Below are 18696 nucleotides of genomic sequence, written 5' to 3'. Positions count from 1 at the left end.
GTCTGACTCACATTGATTGTTGGTTCATTGGTTACATTAGAATGTCTTATTGTATGTGATACAGGCTGTTTGAGGTTGAAATAGTATTACAATTTACAGGTACTTTTTTTTGGATTGACATCATTTCATCTTAAATTAAAGCAAACATGTGGTATCTAACCTTTTGGGATTGACTCATTTCCATTAGCATAATAGTTTCCAATTGGGCCCATTTGGAAAAAAAAAAAACTGCATTTCCTTTTTTTAATAGCTGTGTAGTATTCCATGGAGTAGCTTTCTTATCCAGTCTTTTGTTGATGGGCATTTCGGTTGCTTCCAAGTTTTTGCAAGTATTGATTTTGCTACAACAGGTGTTTTGGATATATTCCTAGAAGTGCAATTGCTGCATCATATGGTATGCAGATTTTCAGTTGTTTGAGTGTTCTCTATACTGATTTCCATAAAGGCTGTACCAGCCTGTGTTCCACCAACAGTGGAGGAGGGTTCCCTTTTCCTCACTAAGGTTGTGAAGATTTCTCTGCACACCCATCCTAAAACTGTCCTGTGCCTCAATTGTGGACATATGCCTTGTTAGAGTGATAAGCCCATTTATATCCTAAAATTCACCAAGTTCAGTTAAAATTATGCTTCTATACTATAAACTACTAAATATAAAAATGAAAATGGACACAAGACAGCTGAATAGTACCCTAGAGCCATTTTAAGGTACATAGCAGCCGGTTTTGTATATAAACTAAAATTGAAATGTCAATTAAGTAGTCACAGGATGTGGTTAAGAATTTGAATTTTCTAACATATTGGTCACTCAATACCATGTCAATTAAACCCATAATGTTGTAAACTGTTGTTGATGTTATGTTGTGGCTTTTCATTGGATGGGATGATATTCTGCCAGCTCTGCTTTCAAACCAGATATGGTCTCTCCAAGAAACTGTACAACTTATCTGGACAATGAGATGCTGGACTCTGTGCATGGTACATGCTTGCAATGAAGGATTTATGACTGGATTTGAACTGTAATACTGCAACTAGGTGGAGGAATCCACCATGGGGTGATGGCATGGGGAGGGGTTGGGAGAATCCCAGAGCCTATGAAACTATGATATAAAATGAAATGAAATGAAAATTTAAAAAAATACCTAATGAATCAATGAAGAAATGATTTCCCTGGTAAACATTCCTAAGCTGCCTGGTCCTCATTCCTTTCCTAGGTGGTGGTGAACGCTCTGGTGGGAGCAATCCCCTCTATCATGAACGTGCTCCTGGTTTGTCTCATCTTTTGGCTGATTTTTAGTATCATGGGTGTGAATTTGTTTGCCGGCAAGTACTATCACTGTGTCAACATGACAACGGGCAAAATGTTTGGTGTTAGGGAAGTCAACAATTGGAGTGATTGTCAGGCTCTTGGCAGTCAAGCTCGCTGGAAAAATGTGAAAGTCAACTTTGATAATGTTGGAGCTGGATATCTTGCGTTGCTTCAAGTGGTAAGCGGTTAGAGTATCAGATTTGATTACATTTTCAAAGTGTTTCCAGTAAGATTATTTATCTGTTCTTTGAATCATTAGTGTTTGACAGTAGAAAAGCTAGTTACTGATGACACCTGTTTTAATTTGACTTGATATGAAAAGGAGATGACAGTGATTTTTTTTATTTTTTCAGCGATAAGCCTTCAGCATGTTTTAATGTAGTTTTATGTTTCTTTTCCCTTTTTCTTGTCATATTATTGAACACTATGATCACTTTTAGTTCACCATGGCTGTTGTTGCCAAAGAAGTCTTAAGAATGTTTATACTGCAGTGCTGAATTTAACATATGAATTCTTTGCTAGATAATCTTTGTGCTAAAGTCTAAGAAATATAATTCTATTCTGTATAGAAATGCAAATCTTATGGAAATGTATTTCAAAATGTATGAAGTGTAATTTTCATTTGCTTGATACTATATTAACTACTGAAAAAGCACTTCTAATATTTTTGTGTGGACACCACTATTGGACTGCATCTGTTTACAGTTTGGGATGAAAAGGACTTCAGATTGAGGTGAAATTTACATGATTCAAGACCCCTGTTGAATTTTAGTGTAGAAAGAAAATAGAATATCTTCTGAAAGAAAAAAAAATTCAACTGTAAATATAGATTATTTTAATTTAATTTTAAAGATTTATTTTTATTATTTTTTATTGGAAAGGCGGATATACAGAGAGGAGATACAGAGAGGAAGATCTTCCGTCCCATCATTCACTCCCCAAGTGAGCGCAACGGGTCGATACTATGCCGATCCGAAGCCAGGAGCCTCTTCCGGGTCTCCCACGCGGGTGCAGGTTCCCAAAGCTTTGGGCTGTCCTTGACTGCTTTCCCGGGCCACAGGCAGGGAGCTGGAAGGGAAGCGGGGCTGCTGGGATTAGAACCGGCGCCCATATGGCTAGGACTTAACCACTTGCGCCACCGAGCCGGGCCTGATTTTAATTTAATTTTAATGAATTTTATTTCAGGCTCTTCATGGAAAATTTCATAATTTTGTACAAAAATTATTTATAATAATGCTGTCAGATTTTAAGTTAATGTAATGCCATATTATTGGATGTAGATTTTATGCAAAATTCAAATTTGTGTTGTTTATAGGCCACTTTTAAAGGTTGGATGGATATTATGTATGCAGCTGTTGATTCCCGAGATGTAAGTATTACTAAATTAATATTTATATCTACTAAATTTTTGATGAAAAACATTGATAATAACTGAAAAATTTATAAATTACATTTTTTTCTTTAGGTGATATCACAACATTTGCCATTGCGTATAGGGACGATCTTCACGCCAATAAGCTTTAGTTGCAATGGTTAATGTATATCTAATATGTAGTATGAGTCTAACTGCATGAATCATGAGATATCAGACTGGTCCAGTTAGTGAGACTATTCAGAGTAAGAAAAGTAGGCAGTGGGGGATTGATTTGTCTCCCCATCCCTGAGGAGTGTGGGTAACAGAGTTCATAAAGCAATGTGCAAGTATGTCATGATATAGAAAACTAAACGAGTTTCAAGAAAACATTGTTTTGAAAATAGAAATTAAAATATTTTATGTAGAATACATCAGTATATGCTGAACTTAGAAGTCAGTGTTATGCTGTTGAAGATGTATTTCTAAGATCGTTTCCAAAAGCATACTTAAAATATTACAAAAAATTGTAAGAAGAGTAATTTTAAGAAAAGGTCAAATAAAACTGTTTATGTCATTATTATTTACACAAAATAAAACATTACAGGTAAGTCTCATAGGAACCTAGATTCAAGAACAGTCATATTAGTTGCAAACCTTCATTACACTAGAGCATGCTAGTTTGAAAAAAATTGCTTTGTAGTTAAAACTACTTTAAGGCAAGACAAATTAGTTCCATTTTAAATAATGGTACCCACCATATTATTGATGTATTTTAAATATTCATTGTGGTTTTGGAATGGCATCTAATTTTATTTATTATTAGTTATTATTTAATAATTAAAATATTTGAATGATATTTAATGTTAATAAATTGATATTTAATATTACTTAGGTTAAACTTCAGCCTGCATATGAAGAAAATCTATATATGTATTTATACTTTGTCATCTTTATCATCTTTGGGTCATTCTTCACTCTGAATCTATTCATTGGTGTCATCATAGATAACTTCAATCAGCAGAAAAAGAAGATAAGTATTCCTCAACTTATACCTTTCTGCCTTCTGAGGTTCCAAAGGACAGTCACGCACAGCAGGTTTAGACTGTGCTTCCGTCCTCTTCAGTTGGCCTTCGTGCTCAGTTCAGCTGCAGTGGATTTCAGCCTCTAGTTAGTGGCTCTGTCCAGGCTCATCCGCTGCAGAGATGCTGTCATGTCCTTCTGATCCTGAGCTATGTCTATGGCATCACAACACCCACCATGTCTTCAATATTTGAGTCTGGCTTACAGAAATTTTCAGTACCAATTTCCCAGCTGCATGTTCACCCACTTCCATTCTCTATATCTGCTTCCCCACCTCCACTCACCCTGTAAAAATTGCCACTGGCATTCAGCTGCATGAACGTTTTGTCCTCGATGAACAAGCTTTGTGCTTACATCTGAGTAACTTTACATGTGATATTTGCTTTTGCTGTATGCTTTGCCTAACACACGCTTACGAACTTTTTAATGCCTAGCTGAAAGGCACCATTAGAGAAAAGCCTGTCTCTAAGTCTAAATTTATTGTTGCTTCAGCAACCCATATTTTATTCCAGCATATCATTACATACCTTCTGTGTTATCAGTGTCTTTCCCTGTCAGCAGCAAGACACTGCACCATATGTATGATAAATATGACCTGTAACATTGAAAATGCTCAGAAATATTGAAGGAACTAAATCTGTCAATAGTTAAATGAGCTAAGAAGGTATATTTTACTTCAAAAAATATATATTAAAAACACAGTACAAACAAATTCAGATTCTTCACTAACCAGAGTTTTATATACTTAAAGAATTTTGGATAATATTAAAGTATTCAGAATTTCATAGAAGTGGGAAAAGCAGATTAAGTTTATATGACATTTAAAAGTTGAGAAAATCCTAAAGACTCATTTTGTTAAAAGTGCTATCATAACACATGCTGGGATTGTAAACAGTTTTATACTATGTTTTCACTTTGGAGGCCAAGACATCTTTATGACAGAAGAACAGAAAAAGTATTACAATGCAATGAAGAAACTTGGTTCCAAGAAACCTCAGAAACCCATTCCCCGGCCATCAGTAAGAACTACTCATCTTGAATATTCCAAAGCTGTATTTTCATACAATAATATTGAGCAATGCTCTGGATCAGAACCATTATATGACATCATGAATACCTCTTTTCTTTCCATTTCTAGAATAAATTTCAGGGGATGATCTTTGATTTTGTCACAAGACAAGTCTTTGACATCAGCATCATGATCCTCATTTGCCTCAACATGGTCACCATGATGGTGGAAACGGACGACCAGAGCAAATACATGACTCTGGTTTTGTCCCGAATCAACCTTGTCTTCATTGTTCTGTTCACTGGGGAATTTGTACTGAAGCTCGTCTCCCTGCGATACTACTACTTCACGATAGGCTGGAATATCTTTGATTTTGTGGTGGTGATCCTTTCCATTGTAGGTAAGAATGCTTCTACCAAAGATATGCATGTGTGTGCAAATGTATCCGTTGATACCTACCAGCTGTTTACAATGGAAATTGGATATGGGAATAATTCTAAGTGTGTGGCCAAAGTTCAACACTCATATATTTACATGAAACATTCAGCTCTGGGTTTATTTACAAAGTGAATGAATTAGAAACTGGGTTAGTAATACTGGATTTGGGGAAATAAATGATGAGAACAGGAAACAAAAATCATTAGACACCTCCCAGTGATAAGCAAAAGCACAGATTAAGGAATGAGGTAGACTGCTTTAAAAATTTGTTTTCATCCAATAACATTAGTACTGGAGGAGGCACAGAAGAGGAGCTGATCAATTGTGCTTCAAAGATCTGAGTTAAATCTTGAAATAAGCAATAATATTTAATAGCACACAAAAAAGTTTTAATAGCAGAGAAAAGAAATAAGTTATGATGGAATTTCAGATTTAGAAACTTCAACATTATCTTTGTATCAAATATCTTCCATTTTCCTCCAACCATATTATGTTATTATTCAAAGTACAAATCATATTCAAATATTTTAAAAATAAACTTTCTTTGCAGTTGTTACTATTTTGTTTATGAAAATAACTACTCATAGTAATTAATTATATATAATATCAAAATGCATGTTAATTTCTGAGGTTATCTTGGGTTTTATGAAAATTTTATAGCATTATGGAATCACTGAATAGAACTTTATAGCCTTTGTTGCTAATGTTAGAGTGGATCCAAATATCTCACACAGATTTGCTAACATACAGTATCTATTATATTCATAGACCATGCAACTGAAAGATTCTGCTTCAGCTGTGTTTTGTGTTTTTCTACAGGCATGTTTCTCGCTGAGCTGATAGAAAAATATTTTGTGTCACCTACCCTGTTCCGCGTGATCCGACTGGCCAGGATTGGCCGAATTCTACGTCTGATCAAAGGAGCAAAGGGGATCCGTACCCTGCTCTTTGCTTTGATGATGTCCCTTCCTGCATTGTTTAACATCGGCCTCCTGCTCTTCCTGGTCATGTTCATCTATGCCATCTTCGGGATGTCCAACTTTGCCTATGTTAAAAAGGAAGCTGGAATTGATGACATGTTCAACTTTGAGACTTTTGGCAACAGCATGATCTGCCTGTTCCAGATAACCACCTCTGCTGGCTGGGATGGACTGCTAGCACCTATCCTTAATAGTGCACCACCCGACTGTGACCCTGATACAATTCATCCAGGAAGCTCTGTTAAAGGAGACTGCGGGAACCCATCCGTTGGGATTTTCTTTTTTGTCAGTTACATCATCATATCCTTCCTGGTGGTGGTGAACATGTACATTGCTGTCATCCTGGAGAACTTCAGTGTTGCTACCGAGGAAAGTGCAGAGCCCCTGAGTGAGGATGACTTTGAGATGTTCTATGAGGTTTGGGAGAAGTTTGACCCAGATGCCACCCAGTTTATAGAGTTCTCCAAGCTCTCTGATTTTGCCGCTGCCCTCGACCCTCCTCTTCTCATAGCAAAACCAAACAAAGTACAGCTCATTGCCATGGACCTGCCCATGGTCAGTGGCGACCGGATCCACTGCCTCGACATTTTGTTTGCTTTTACAAAACGTGTTTTAGGTGAGAGTGGAGAGATGGATGCCCTTAGAATACAAATGGAGGACCGGTTCATGGCCTCAAATCCTTCCAAGGTCTCTTATGAGCCCATCACAACCACTTTGAAACGCAAACAGGAGGAGGTGTCTGCTGCTATAATTCAGCGAAATTACAGATGCTATCTCTTAAAACAAAGGTTAAAAAGGATGTCAAACAAATACAACAAGGAAGCAATCAAAGGGAGGATTGACCTACCCCTGAAGGAAGACATGATTATTGACAAATTAAATGGCAACACCACCCCAGAAAAAACAGATGGGAGTTCCTCAACCACCTCTCCTCCTTCCTATGACAGTGTGACAAAACCAGACAAAGAAAAGTTTGAGAAAGACAAAACAGAAAAAGAAAGCAAAGGAAAAGAGGTGAGGGAAAATCAAAAGTAAAAAGAAATTGGGAACCCTCCATCTTTGTGACCAATTGTTTACAGCCTATGAGGTAACGTGCATGTGTCAACTGGACTCTCAGAGAAGGTCCATGCCAAACTGACTGTTTTAACAAATATTCAAGGTCAGTGCCTATACAAGACAGTGACCTCTCTGTCACTGCAACTCTGTGCGACAGGGTATCAACATTGACGAGAGGTTGCTGTTTTCATTTACCAGCTGACACTGCTGAGGAGAACCCATTGGCAACCTAGACTTTAGGGATAGTTGTGTGAGTGATCATTATAATTACACCAAACACCTTTAGTACAGTAGTTGCATCTACTCTATTTTTAACCTCATATCTGCCATATTTTTACAAAATAGGTTCTAGCGGATTTCCCTGGTTCCTAATTCATAGTTTATTCATAATACTATGTCACTATTTTTGTAAATGAGGCTTATGTTGAGGAAAAGTATGTAAGAAACCCACTCCACGAGTCTCAAATAATCAGATGTTGCCTAGAAAATGAAATTCTTTTTCAAAATCAGAAAACAAATTTATAAGCAGTTTCAAATACTTCCATTTTCTAGACAGCTTTAATTTTCAAAGTGTTTTAATCTGTTATGTTTGTTTAATATTTGAAGAGTTATGTGCCTGTAAATTCTCCACTAATATTTAAAGAATTATTTTTATGCAAAGTATTCTGTTTCAGCAAGTGCAAATGTTATTCTAAGTTCCAGAGCTCTATATTTAATTTTTGTTAAATGCGTTCCAAAAATGTAATCTATTAAACCTGTTCTAGAAAAGTATATTTAATATTGCTTTAAGAGTTGCTCCATTTTGTGGCTGCAATATTGTTTTGCCACCTTCTGCTCTCATCAAAGCTGATGGTTTATATCGATCACATATCCTCTGTTGTTGTAAATAGTTACTTTTTCCTGTGGTGCATGTTTGGGCAAATATATATATATATATATATATACATACACATATATATAGCCTGATAAACAACTTCTATTAAAATTCAAATATGTACCACAGTGTATGTGTCGTTTGCAAACTTTTAACAGGAATGTATCCTGTACCATTCATTAAACCTAAAGAGTTTAAAAGCTATCACTAATGCATGTTAATATTGCCTATGCTGCTCTATTTTACTCTATCCATTCTTCACAAGTCTTGATTGGAAGTCAATGGTTGGTGATGTAAAGACTTCAATCAGCTGTCTCTCTGTATGTCAAACAGAATAATTTAAAGTTATTTTTAAAAATCTTTATTTTGCATTTTTAACTCAACTTGAGTGTCATAAGGTGTCTTCCTTGATTACAAGGAAACACACTGCATTCTGCCTATTGTTAAAACTTATACTTCATATCTTGTTACAAATATTTCCAGTGCTTGTTTAAATATAAATAATGTAAAAATATAATCAATTTTATTTGTCAGCATTTTGTACATAAGAAAATTATTTTCAAGTTGATGACATGGCAATTTATTTTACTTTATGCTTTTGCTTTTTATTTTTAATCACAATTCAAAAAGTTTGAATCCATAAGAAGTTTCAATGAATAATTTCCTAAAATAAAAGTTAGACAATGGGTTTTGTGGATTTCTTTGTTATAATATATTTTCTACCATTCCGATAGGAGATACATTGGTCAGAAATTAAAATGTAGATCATTTTCTACTGGTTACAGTTGTCTCACTATAACCCTTTATTCATAGAAGTTTGCTTTTTTAACTCAACTTTTGTAGTATTTCTGTATGCAGACTAGTCTTATTTTTTTAATTCCTACGGCACAAATGCTATTACAGATATAACATGGACTCTGTCCTTTTTAGAGATTAATAAAGTGGCAAAGTTGTGCAAATTACCTAACATGATATAAATGTTTGGTTTTTGCACAAACCAAAAGTTTCATGTTACTCCTTTAATAGAACTATCACTGTAGTGTACTGATGAGCTGCATGCAGGGAATTGCTATTAACAAGAATGGTAAGCTACGTCATTATTGAGCCAAAAGAATAAATATTTCATTTTTTACTGTATATCATCTCTTGGCCTCTGTTTTTTTATTGTTAGTGTTGGAAATTTAATATATGTAATATTTTATTGTAGATATATATAGGTGTAGATATAGTCTGTACATGGTCTGAGATTTTGATTCATAAAAGTTCACACTAATTTTATGACAACTTACTACATGATCCACCAAGTGTACCATACAATAAGGTATATTAAAAGTAGTTTTTGTGAAATTTCACATGTGCAAAAAATCAAGCCCATATAATATGGTTTTCAGGTTTGAAGGTAACAGTGGTAGGTACCTATAATGGCTGTCATCCAAATTATTTTGTCTATTATTGCTCTTGTTTTATTATTTTAAGATGTGTTTTTCATTGGAAATGCAGATTTTGAGAGAGAAGGAGAGACAAGGAGAAAGGTCTTGCATCAGCTGGTTCAGTCCCCAAGTGGTTGTAATGACAAGAGCTGATCACAAGTCAGGAGCCACATGGTGCAGAGTCCCAAAGCTTTGGGCCATCCTCTACTTTTCTCTGTGGCCACAAGCAGGGAGCTAGATGGAAAGTTGAGAAGCCAGGACATGAAGTGGCACCCACATGGGATCCTGGCCAGTTGCAAGGCAAGGATTTAATCATGAGCCACCGTGCCAGGCCCAGCTGTTATCACCGTCAATGTAACTGATGCCATCATCTGAACTATTGAGAGCTAACAAATGTTATGTTTTTCCCTTAATTTCACCCTGTGAACCCTTATTTGTACATAAATTATTAATGGTACCATTATTGAAAATTTATAATTAACTTTATCTTAAGAGTGCCTTGAATTTATACATTTTTCTCAGTGAAAACTCCAAATTATAAAGCAAATTTTAAAATATAACATAGAGCAGCATGGTGAACTTATGACTGCTCATGAAGGACCACCAATTATAATACTAAAGGGAAAATCAGTGGAGGGGGTGGAACTTGGGGAGAGGGATGGGAAATCCCAGAGCCTATGGAACTGTATCATAAAATAATAATAAAAAATAATTTAAAAAAATAATAAAATATAACTTGGTCATAAATATAAATATTTTAAGTTAACCTAGATCTAAATTATATAAGGTGGCTAATCAGAATTCAGTGACTTTTTTGCCTCACGTCAATTAAAAGATTCCATTGATACTATTGAGAAGTATTGCTTTTGAATATACATCCCATTGTAAAATTGTTAATTAATTAATTGGTATCCATTATAGATCCAAATGAAAATCTACCAAAACAGTTGTAAGAGTATTTAGTTGAAGAGAAAATGCTTTTCAAAATATGGCTATCTAGCTATAGGATATTCAGAAAATACTATTCAGAATAGCAGTTGATTATGCAATTTTAAAAGTTTATTTTATTTTATTTGTTTATTGCATAAGCAAATATGCAGAGAGAAGGAAATACAGAGAGAAAGATCTTTCAACTGCTGTTTCACACTCCAAGTGGCCAGACAGCCAGAACTGAGCCAATCTAAAGCCAAGAGCCAGGTGCATCTGTGTCTCCCACATGGTTGCAGGGTCCCACAGTGTTGGACCATCCTCTGCTGCTTTCCCAAGGCCACAAGCAGAGAAATGAGTGAGAAATGGAGCTGCCAAGATACAAACCAGCACCCACATGGGATCCTGGCAGATGCAAGACAAGAGTTTAGCTGCTAGGCTATTGTGCTGGGCCCTGATTTTGTACTTTAAAAGATTCTTAAAATAACTACTTCCACAAATGTGTGTGTATGTGCATACATATATATATATAATGATAGAATCAGTCACATTGATAGACAAAAGAACAAGTTATTAATGAAACTAAAATTCACTAATAAATGATATTAAATGGTTTATTTTTATGAAGAAAAATCATTGTGGGGAAATAAAATTAATATTCTGTATTTTAAATATATGTGTGGATACATTTTATTAATTTTCAAATAGCTAAGATATTTCACAAGAGCAAAATCATATTTGTTCATGTCTAACTATTCAGTTATAATCATAAGAAAGGTCAAACTCAACATTTTTGTACAAAGAAAAAAATGCTAAAAAGGAACAAAAGTTCTGACACTTGGCTTTTAGCTTCAATTTTGGCATCCCGTTAGCCACACAACTCAGGAAAATCAAATTTTGCCCCTCAAGTTCCTCTTCTGCTGATAGTAAATGCTGAATGTGAGTTTCAAAGGTAAAGAATATCTTTAATTTCAAAATATTACTTTCAAAAATCAAATTGCCTGTTAACAGTAAATAGTTTCCTATCCATGGGGAATACTTATTGATCAGTATGCCTATTGTAAATATACTTTTAAAAAGTACTCAGATAGCATTAAATAGGTTAGAACATAATGCCAATCTTCAGTCTCATTAGGAAAAAAATACGCTCAAAGCTTTTATATCACATGGGAAGGATTGCTTTGAATAAAAGTAGTTATAATCTCTCCTTTACAATGGTACATTTAAAAAAAAAAAGATTTTTACTTGAAAGGCAGATTTTACACAGATAGAGGAAAACTTCCATCCACTGGTTTACTCCCTAAATGGCTGCAATAGCCTGATCTGAAGTTTTCAGAAGCAGGAAGCCAGGAGCTTCTCCCTGTTTCTCATGTGTGTGAAAGGGCCACCCTCGGCAGCTTTCCTAGGCCATAAGCAGGAAGCTGGATAGGAAGTAGTGCAGCCAAAACCAGAACTGGAACCCATACGGGACCTTGGCGCTCCGGGTAGAGGATTTACACCACTATGCCAACCCTAATAATAAAGATTCCTCAAAGACAGTATCTGATATATAATAGAATATAGTAAAGTCAATAATTCACTAGTCATTTGTAAAGTTGTTTCAGATCACAAGTATACTCCATTTTCAATATCATTTTCCACGTCTCAAGAACTTGGACTTAAATCTTAGATTGTCTAGAGTACAGTTTTTGTTATTATTAATGAATAACAGCAATAATTCAAGCTTTTATAATAATACCTAGAGCATTCTATTTCAGATAAAGGATTTCATGCTTTGATATGTTCAACCTTGTATAATTTCTGACTCCGGTAGTTCCTTCTGTTTTTGCTACTTCTTGTCTTGCCTCTTCTTTGCAAAACATTTTTTTTCTTCCAGGATGCTGTTGTTTGACACAGTAAGGCACAAGCCTAAATGCTTCCAAACATGCCAGCAGCCCTGTGCCTAGAAAATTCACTTCCCTTTCATATCATGGAATCAGAAGTAGCCTGAAAATCTGCACCTCATAAAACCCACTGCTATCTTCTATCATTATCAGTTTATGACTGACACCTTCCCACTTCTCAACTCACACAATCTCTGATTACACAAATGCTTAGATAGCTCTCCCCCTTTCGCACTTGGTAGCTGTGTTTGGGATGCTCTGCTTTTTATCTGAAAAGAAGAAAAAATAACTCGCCTTCCTAAAACTGACTCCAATGTCATGGTCCCTCAAGATGCTTCATGGGTTTCTTCATGTATGATGATTATCACATTGCTGTAATAATCCTCCACACATTTATCTCTTCTGGTAGGCTGTAGAACATCCAAGCTGCAGACCTGAGTCTCTTCCTCCTCCTGCCAGAATAACCAAGGACTAGAAGATAATGTGACTCTCAGTACTAAGATACAATGCTACTATTATTACTTCTTGGACAATCACACTAAAATATTTGCACATGAAATTAAAATACCAGTAAAATTTTCTATTCCTACTGGAAATGTGCAATAAATTATATTAGCATCCATATCCAGATAACTGGTCTTAGAAATCGGTAGTAAGATCCAAAAAAAACTTTATCATTACTGTATATCCTGTCACTGTGGTATACAAGTAATGTGGATTACCTAACAAAAAACATCACATCAAAAACCTTGCATTATTTCTCTCGGGGAAAAAATAGGCTAATCAGTTGTGTAATATCAGAAATATTTTCCACAGCCAGGTTTCATTTCGCTGTCTTAATGGGGAGACATTCTACATTTTAATTCAGTTACACTAGTAACCTGCTTATAACTTAAGCAGACAATGTAACCTTCAGCCAAAAACTATCCTACCATAAAATAACTAAGAGAAAAAATGTTTTAAAAGGTCATTTTAATTCAGAAGAATACAAGTGAATTTTCTGGGGCTGTTGGGGAAAGGTAACCCAGCACTGAAGTCAGAGGCTGTTTTTCCCTAGGTTTCTGCTAACTCCAGTGACCTGACTTGCTTTGTTTGCACAAGGGGGAAGAGGACAAAGGTTCCAACCTGTGAATGGGTTAAAGATGCTGCAGAAGTTCAGGAGCAAAAGATTACACCTTAATTAAGAAGTAAGAAAAAATAAACCTAGCAACAAAATTTTATGAGGGATTTGTGGAAAAACTTTGCTTAAAGTTCATACTGATACCACTCACACACCTGATTTCAAGCCAAAATTCCTATTATCAGCTTAGTACAAAGCATTTCAAATCAAAAATTTCACTTAGATGTAAATGATTAGAGGTCTTTGAAATACACAGATATTTTTGCTGAGAACCCACACATCAAGCCAGCTAGCTCTCAAGAGTTTCACAAAGTACAAGAAGTATGAACTTATATTATGAAAAATGATAAGGAAATGAGAAAACAAAATAAAATTTTGTTTGTATATGCTTGCAATGAAGGAATCCCAACTGAACTTCAACTGTGATTATGCAGCAAGGTGGAGGAATTCACCATGGGGGGAGGGTTGTGGGAGGGGTGGGGGGAATCCCAGTGCCTATAAAACTGTATCACATAATACAATGTTATTAACAATAAATAAATAAAAGTTAAAAATTAAAAATGAATGAAATTAGCTGGAGAGGGGGAGATATACCTACAAATGATATAGAATTAAAGAAAGTTTAATGCCATTAAATAAATAAAGAGAGCTTAAAATAGAAATAATGATGGGGTCTGTCGATGTAGCCTAGTGGCTAAATCCTTGCCTTGCATGATCCAGGATCCATTACAGGTGCTGGTTCATTGTCCTGCTGCTCCACTTCCTATTTAACCCCCTCCTTGTGGCCCAGGAGACTGAAAAGGATGACCCAAGTCCTAGAACATGACACCCATGTGGGAGACCCAGAAGAAGTTCCTGGTTCCTGGCTTTGGATCAGCTCAGCTTTGACCACTGTGGCCATTTGGGGATTGAACAGTGGATGAGAGATCTTTATCTCCCTATCTCTTCTATCTGTAAATCTGCCTTTCCAATAAAAATAAATAAATCTTAAAAAAAAGAAGAGAGAGATTAAAAGAGCCACATGGAAAACACACAGGATTAATTCCATATTATCCATGGTCCCAAACATAGAGGTCATCTGTCATTTAATTGCAAATACAGAGAAATTATGTAGACCAGGAAATTTTCTTATTTACCGTTTGCTATTAAAAAGAGAATATATCATATAAACGTAATTCTTTTTTTAAGTGGGTAATACCATTGTTTCCACACTAATATCATCATTTTTTCCCTGTATCTGGAGTCAGGGGAGAAATAAAGGGAGAAATCTCACCCAGCCTCCCACCCATCCCAGGTCCCTGATGTGAGGTATGCTCAGAGGGTCCTGCTCAAGCAGTTTTGATAGTTCAACAGTTCTGAAATGCTGCCAATCTCGCCATTCCAAGCACAATGAAACCTCTTCAGAATCCACTGGCTGACATAGTCTCTTCATGGTTGGAGTTCAGAGGTCAGCATTGCAGTTGGAGGGATCTCCAAAGAAACTTCGTCTGAGGGGATCCCAGACCTGATTCTTATGTGTGCTTACCAGTACAGGGTCTGGCACAGTCCTTAGCCCCATCAGCTTATGCACATGCTGGTCATTGCAATTGCTGGGTCAGTTCTGTTTCCAGCCCTGTCTTCCACACAAACCAACGGATGTTGAAGTCCAGCCTGTTCCTGTCCACTTCATACTCTGCCCTCACGTAAACCAGTCAGAGCTGCAGCCTATATGGGGCGACTCCCCATAACCCTCACCAGGCCTGCCCCCTACCCTGGTTCCCATGCTTGCCAGTATATACTGCAGGCTTGTTCAGTCTCTCCCACATCTCATTTAACTCTCATACATGTCAATGGACATTGAAGCCTAGCTCAACCCAATCAACCCTACTATTCAGCCCACACACAAACTGGCGGGTGCCTTTCTGCATACCCACCCCTGCCCTAGTCTTGGTTTTTGTGCTCTCCAGTGAGAGTGGTTACCCAAGAGGGAGGTGCCCACCATTTCCCTACTAGGCCACTCCCAGTGCCGGATTATACACTCTCCAGGTGGTTCTGGAGTTTACTTTGACAGATCAAGCTCCTAGTGCCAGCCCCTGCCAACTGATGCTGCAACAAAGCCCAATCAATCCTCACCCACTCTAATATTTGCTTGCACCAGTCAGAACAGTCAGTCCAACCTCGCCCTTCCCTGATCTAGCTCATATGAGGCCAACAGGTGTTGTATCCTTGCCTGGTCTGGTCTGACCCCATTCCAATTCACGCTCTGCAGGGGGAGTGGTTGTCCAGCAGGGGAGCCCACATTCCCCCTGCTGGCTTTGCTTCCTCCCTCCCTGATTCTGACATGTGCTGCTTGGGTGCTGTGGCTACATCTGGTATGGCTCACCCCACCTTAGCATTCTGTAATGTGCACTGGTTTGTGTCACAACTGAACTTGGCCCGACCCACACTCTATTCTGGTGCTCAGATTCGCCAGTGGGTGATGTGAATGGGTTCAGACTGGTCTGTGTCACAACTATGCCATATGTATGCTGGTGGGTATCTTTCTTTGGCCTGGTCTGGGTTGTTCCTTGCTGTGGTTCTTGTGCTCACCTGTAGGGAGTGTGTCTCGACAAAGGAGTTTCCCAAGCTGCTCCATCAGAACCTCTCCCTATGCAAGTTCTTGCACATACTAGTGGTTCCATGGGTCAGCCCTCATTGCTGACCTTCAGTTCATTCAAGTTCTTACTGTAAGATGTTTCAGCCCACCCAAGCTCCTAGTGCCAGACCCAGACACTACTCACACATGGCTCAGTAGGGGCAGAGACCCAGCCTAGTCCTTCCTACATCTACCCAGGTTCTCCAAAACACTAGATGGTGCTGGCATTCAGTCCGGTTAGGTGCACCCAGCCCCAGTCCACACTTGTGCCAAGGGAGATTTCAGCCATATCCAGACCAGAACACAGCCCCCTGTCCGGCCCCCACACTCTCCCATGGAAACCCCAACCCAGCAAGGATGTACTCTCACAGCTCCCCAACCAAGTCTATTGCCAGCCCTAGATTACATATATGCCTGTGGTTGCTCTGACCCAGTTGGGTTAGCCCCTCACCTGTCTCAGCCTTTGCCTTTGATGCTGTGGCCTAGTATCCCTGGCTCATGCAGACCAGTCGGTGTAACAGCCTAGTTCGGCATGACATGTGCTCCATCCTGATTTCTGTTCTTTCTTGTGAGTTGAGGTTTGCTTGGCCCTGCCCGATCTGCCCCCTTCCAGTTGCAGATGGCCCACCACACATTCTATTTTAGGATGCACTTTCGGGTGCTGCTGCCTTGACCTGCCTAAACTGCTATCAGTTCCTTTACCCAAAAGTGATGGCAGGCTCCATCGTCACACATAGCTCAGTCCATCACCACCCCAACACGCGAGCTAACCTATGGGACTTGTTTTTCCACAGGGTTGGGCCCACACTTTCCCCATAGAGTGTACCCCCAGATCTAGTTTTTTCACATGCTGGTTAGTGTCTTGAACCTGCCAAGTGTGACCAGTCCACTATTCTACCACCCATTCAGGTACTGGTACTTAGCCCTGTCAGACAGGCCCCCATCCATTGCTTTGGTGTGGACTGGTATGTTGCAGTCAGTGATGCTCTATGCTAAGAGCCCATCTCAAGATTCTTAATTGGGCTGGTGAATCAGTCTGGCCCAAATAGATCTTATAGACACTCCCCTCTAAACAATCAAGTCTCAGTCCCCACGCTTGCCGGAAAGTTCTGGGACCCCGTTACTGGGAGTCACTGATAATTCCTCCCTCACATACAATAACACTGGCTTTATTCATGGGTGTCCCTAGGCATCAATTACATATCCTAAAAACCTCAGAGTTTGCTGCCAGGCACCAGCAGGCAGAGCTTGGCACCACTTGGTGCATTGGCTGCCCAAAGCCTAAGACTCAGTCACTGTCTTTCGGCAGTGGCTTTGGCCCTGTCCCCAGCATTGGCTCCAGCCTGGCTGGGGCACCCCCCACTCCACCATTCTGCAGGGAGCTGCATTTGCCCCAACCCCAAGGCCCAAACCGTAAATGTAATTATGACAATCATTTTTCTCTCCTTCCCCATCATCTTCCTTTCTTTCATTAGTTTTTATACAATCCACTCCACAATCACAAACTTAATGCACCACTGACTATAGTGATCAACAAGCACCACAGTCCCATTTGATATCTTTACTTGTTTTACAATCCACAAGAGTTAGTGAAAAAACAATATACGGATTCAAAGAAATAAAGGTTTCAAATTCCCAGTAACATGATTACTTAAACTAGCTACTCTATAAATTTGATTTTCTCATCAACAAAACAAGAACAATATTTTAATAGGATTAAATTAGATAATGTGCTGTGTATCCTAGTTTGAACATTCCAGAAATTGCAATTATTTTTTATTTCCAATGTTGGTATTCGTAAGATGAAAAGAAAATTTCACTTATTTAATTTAAAAAAGAGAATTAGAACTAGAAATGCTACAGGTTAGAAGAGAATGGAGCAACATATTCCAGACTCTAAAAGCAAAATAATTGTTGGCCAGGGTGATATCTAGCAAAGCTTTCCTTTGCCTTTGAAAATGAAACAAAATACCTTCCCTATTATTTCAGTAGATTATCTCTAAAATAATTTTAGCTGAGTTACAATAATGGAATAGTTGGGGACTTGCTGAAAACAAGAACAATTTTGGAGTGCGTGTCATTGCAGGCAAGTGTGAGTTTGGCTGCCATCCTTGGCAAAGCAAATTGACAATGTCTTGTGTTACACGAGGCTAAGCTAAGCAACGTATACCTAGATGCAAGTACAGCTATGTTTAAAACAGTGAGACAAAGCAACCTTTATCTAAATTCCCATCACTCATTGTCTACATTTAATTAACCAAGCTGAGGTGGGAAGGAGACACCTCACATGTACTGCATGTGAGTATGTGTGGTGTACAAAAGCATGTGTTTTGGACCATCGTTGTCCTTATTTTCAAATGGATCAAATTTTACATTTATTCCATTTTTTGATGCCAAGACAGTCAGTCCTAATTTAATATCACAATGCAAAGAACTGAAATCCATACAGAGAAATTGCCATCAATTTTCTAGGATTGCAACAATACTGCTTTGACCCAGAACTTGAAGCAGAAGCCATGGCAGGAGTTAAAGAACTGAAAGTTCCCCAGCCCTACCATGTGCTACAAGGTAAAGAGCAGCTGGGGCAACTTAGCACATTGTCTAGGGCCCCAAGCCTGGTGCAGA

General features: G+C 37.9%; 1 protein-coding gene across 15 annotated transcripts in view; it reads left to right on the top strand.

The window, feature by feature from the left end:
* Positions 1–7374, top strand: part of SCN3A (sodium voltage-gated channel alpha subunit 3) — a 76671-nt gene extending 69297 nt beyond the window's left edge. For 10 of the 15 annotated variants that reach the window (XM_040972059.1, XM_040972060.1, XM_040972061.1 and 7 more), the window contains 6 exons: positions 1212–1484; positions 2622–2675; positions 3553–3690; positions 4655–4759; positions 4879–5149; positions 6007–7374. In XM_040972059.1, the coding sequence (XP_040827993.1) occupies positions 1212–1484; positions 2622–2675; positions 3553–3690; positions 4655–4759; positions 4879–5149; positions 6007–7202 (2037 nt within the window). In that variant the 3' untranslated portion in view covers positions 7203–7374. The remainder of the gene's footprint in view (positions 1–1211; positions 1485–2621; positions 2676–3552; positions 3691–4654; positions 4760–4878; positions 5150–6006) is intronic. The other 5 variants (XM_040972057.1, XM_040972056.1, XM_040972055.1 and 2 more) reach the window with 1 other exon arrangement.
* Positions 7375–18696: the final 11322 nt, after the last annotated feature.

The sequence above is a fragment of the Ochotona curzoniae genome, unplaced genomic scaffold (genome assembly GCF_017591425.1).
Source record: "Ochotona curzoniae isolate NIBS_2020 unplaced genomic scaffold, NIBS_Ocur_1.0 contig_2210, whole genome shotgun sequence".
Classification (NCBI taxonomy): domain Eukaryota; kingdom Metazoa; phylum Chordata; class Mammalia; order Lagomorpha; family Ochotonidae; genus Ochotona; species Ochotona curzoniae.
The sequence above is the reverse complement of the archived record's forward strand: the minus strand, read 5'-3'. Positions and strand labels throughout refer to the sequence as shown.